This window comes from Orycteropus afer, unplaced genomic scaffold (genome assembly GCF_000298275.1).
Source record: "Orycteropus afer afer isolate SDZICR_OR568_19922 unplaced genomic scaffold, OryAfe1.0 scaffold00316, whole genome shotgun sequence".
NCBI classification, from domain to species: domain Eukaryota; kingdom Metazoa; phylum Chordata; class Mammalia; order Tubulidentata; family Orycteropodidae; genus Orycteropus; species Orycteropus afer.
Genome location: NW_006921903.1, coordinates 2,169,512 through 2,172,667, shown reverse-complemented (window position 1 = coordinate 2,172,667; position 3,156 = coordinate 2,169,512). Strand labels below are relative to the sequence as shown.

Below are 3,156 nucleotides of genomic sequence, written 5' to 3'. Positions count from 1 at the left end.
TCTCCCACCGGGCGCAGGGCGGTCCCCCCTCTCAAGTACCCCTGTTGCTCTGGCCACTTCCACCGCCCCCTGCCGCCACTCCCCCTCACCGACTAGGGAGAGGCCGCCGCAGTGGAGCTCGTGTGGGTCCCCTTGGGAGACATACGCCTGTGCTCCCCTTCCCGCCCGAAGAGGTCAGCCCCGGTGTCTGCCCCCCCACCCCAGTGCCTGGCCAGGAGCCGCGGGAGGAGGGGAGCAGGACCGTGGCACGCGGCCCGGTCCACCTTGGGGTGGCGTACGTGCCTTTCGCTTCCACCTTCCTCGGCCTGCTCCACTTTGCGGCCCAGAGGCTCCCCGCTTGGCTGCGAGTCCGGTTGCCTGGCCTGCGGTCCCGCGCCGCGGAGCGTGTCCCCACAGGCCGCGGATCCTGGGCGCCTTCGCTGAGAACTGCCTGGAGGGCCCTGAGGTGAGCCGTCTGCCCGGAGTCCGCAGAGGCGACCCACGGTCGCTGTGGGTGGGAGTCTCCGCTGTGGCAAGCGTCTTACCGCACACGCCAACTCGCGCGGCACCAGGAAAAGGTCTTCCCGCAGCGCTTTCCTTCAACTTAATTTATTTTTAATAAGATGACTCTCTTTCTGGATTCTTGTTGTTGACAACACACTCGGGGACATGACTGTTCCCGGACACACCGCGTCTGGCTGCCATCTCGGGCAGGAACCAGAAGGCAGCGGGCAGGTGGCAGGTGCGAATTCAGCAGCTCAGGTAGCTTAGGTAACACGTAGTCCGGGGGTGCGCCTCGCAGGGCCCGGAGGCGTGAGGCTTAGCTACAGACTTTGGGATCCAGGTTCCCCCAAATCTCCCTCACTCTCTTCCAACACTGCCCGTTCCGGGGGGCCAGCAGAGGAGGGTGTCTGATGAGCAGGCCCGAAGGGTCCACGCTGGGGGCATTTCGGGTGTCTCTGGGGAGATGGGTAGGTGCGGGCCAGGGCAGGGCGGGGCGGGGCGAGGCACACCCAAGGGGCGTTTCCCGGGTCTTCCGAAGCCAAGGCCATGGGGGCCCGGGAGGGGGAGCGCGGCGCGGAGCCAGGGCCGGTAGGCCAGGGGCCAGGCGGGACTGAGTCCGCTGTTCCTCACACACCGTCCCCCGCAACTCGTGGGGAGGCCTCGGGTACCGCATTGGCGTGGAAGTCTTGCGGACGCTGTGCGTGGCCCGCGCAGCTGCTCTGCCAGGCGCCGCTGGGGTGCGGGGCGAGTGTGGGGCGGCGGCCCAGCCAGGTGGCGCTTGCCCCTTCAGAGGTCCTTTGGCTGGGTGGCAAAAGACACTTTGTGCTTGCGAAGGGCCTACTCTGAGCTTGACGTCTCAGATAGGTGAGATCCAGGCACTTTGCCTTTGAACGCCCCCCCACCCCGCACCCCTTAACCACCTGCCCCAACCAGACCTCCCACCCACTGCTGCACTGACAGCCCTGCCCCTTGGCACAAACCCCCCAACCACCCTCCACACACATCGCCCTCCACACCACCCCCATATACAACTCCCTCCCACACACACACCTCTCACCTGCTACCTAGACGCCCCATACTTTCACACACCCGCTCTTCACCCCACAGGCACAACGCTCCCCTCCAGGCGCTCTGGGGCTCCACCAGGCCCCAGTGGGGATGCACCAATGCTGCCATCCCGCCTGAACACCCTCATTTCCTCCGGGGCAAGTATTTTCTATCAGTTGTTGCAGAGTTTATAAGAAAAGAAACGCAAGCAAAGAGCGAGAAGGACCTGGCAGCTCTAGGGTGTCTGTCACTGCCGGGATCCATGGCTTGTTTGGTCTTCCTTGCAAGGAAGTCGGCCAGGAGGAAGCTCTAAGTGAGACACACGCGTTGGATAACAAACATACAGCGACAGCTCAGATGGCAGTGTTTCGGGGTCGTTTCCAATCAGAATAATTTCAGTGAAAAACGCGGGTGTGATTTTTGCCACCAAGGCTGAATGGCCTCCGGTATTTCCATATCTGAAGAGCAGCTCCTGCTGTGGTTCATTTACATATGGGGCTGGTCCCCCCCCCCCCCCCCCGGGGCCGGTTCTCTGCCAGAGAAGGAACAGAAAACAGCCAGTTACGACAAAAACAGCCACAATTTGGAGTGGAGCGGCTGCTCTGGACACACTGGATTTTGACATCAATTAAACGTATAATCAGACAAGTCCACGTGATGTTGGAGGGTTCCCCTGTTGTCCAGGGGGCATCACAGGAAACGCTGCCCTTCTGCCTTCTTTAGCTCAAGCTGCTGGGTGGGGAAGTCAGTCTCTTTCCCGCGGTGCGTAGGACCGCCCCCGCCCCCCCCCCAGCAATTATACTCTTCCACCTTGATCTCAATTTTCCATATTGCTGCCTGTTTCTAATAACAGCCGGCTCCCTTGCACTAGTTAACAGCGGAATCGCGCTACATGCCGTTTTTATTGGTGGTGACTGTAGCAAATTAAAACGCCTACTCAGGAACATTGAAACTTACGCTCGGCATTGTTATTGGAATATATAAACTCCGTTTCGCTTTATAGCACCCTGATTTTAAAAAATCATTTTTCCTTTTCTTAGATTGCAGTTGGCTTAGACTTCTTTAACAAATCACTCGGGAAAGAACACGCAGCGAGGCTCCACTAATAATCAGCATGTTGGCTCCACGCGAGGGTGGCCGCGGTTTGCTGCGCACTGGGCCCTGACCGGTCACTGCAGAGAGCAATGGTCACGCAGGGAGCCAAGCGGTGCCTCCCAGGCCGACAGCATTCCTTACCGGGAGTCGGGACTTGCCCGTTCTGTTCAGGGGCGAGGAGGAAGGTTCGGACGTCTGGAATTGCCTGTGTAGGGCCGGACACTTCGCTGGTGTGGCTTTGCGTTCTCATCCGAGATGGAATGGAGGAAACTGGGCGTGCACGCAGGGAACGCGAATTAATGACTGTTTTGAAAGCCGGGTCACTGGTAGCAATGACCTGGCATTCTCTAGTTTCAGGTTCACTGTGGACCCCTCACCCATGTGGGCATTGTTTTTAAGTTAACATTGACCTTGTGCTATTTTTGTTTCTTGTCCAAACAGTGGCGGATTCATTGGGAACAAATCGGTGTTGGCTTGCACGCGAGCCGGGTTTTCCTGCGAGGCCAAAGAGCTAAGAAATGTCACAGACGT

The 3,156-nt window shown here is 59.3% G+C and overlaps 1 protein-coding gene across 1 annotated transcript in view; it reads right to left on the bottom strand.

Moving 5' to 3' along the window:
* Positions 1-1,659, bottom strand: part of IRX2 (iroquois homeobox 2) — a 5,878-nt gene extending 4,219 nt beyond the window's left edge. The window contains exons 1-3 of the mRNA XM_007951899.2: positions 1,563-1,659; positions 856-1,284; positions 146-487 (exon numbers count right to left, since the gene is read on the bottom strand). Coding sequence (XP_007950090.1) covers positions 146-487; positions 856-1,284; positions 1,563-1,659 — 868 coding nt within the window. The remainder of the gene's footprint in view (positions 1-145; positions 488-855; positions 1,285-1,562) is intronic.
* Positions 1,660-3,156: the final 1,497 nt, after the last annotated feature.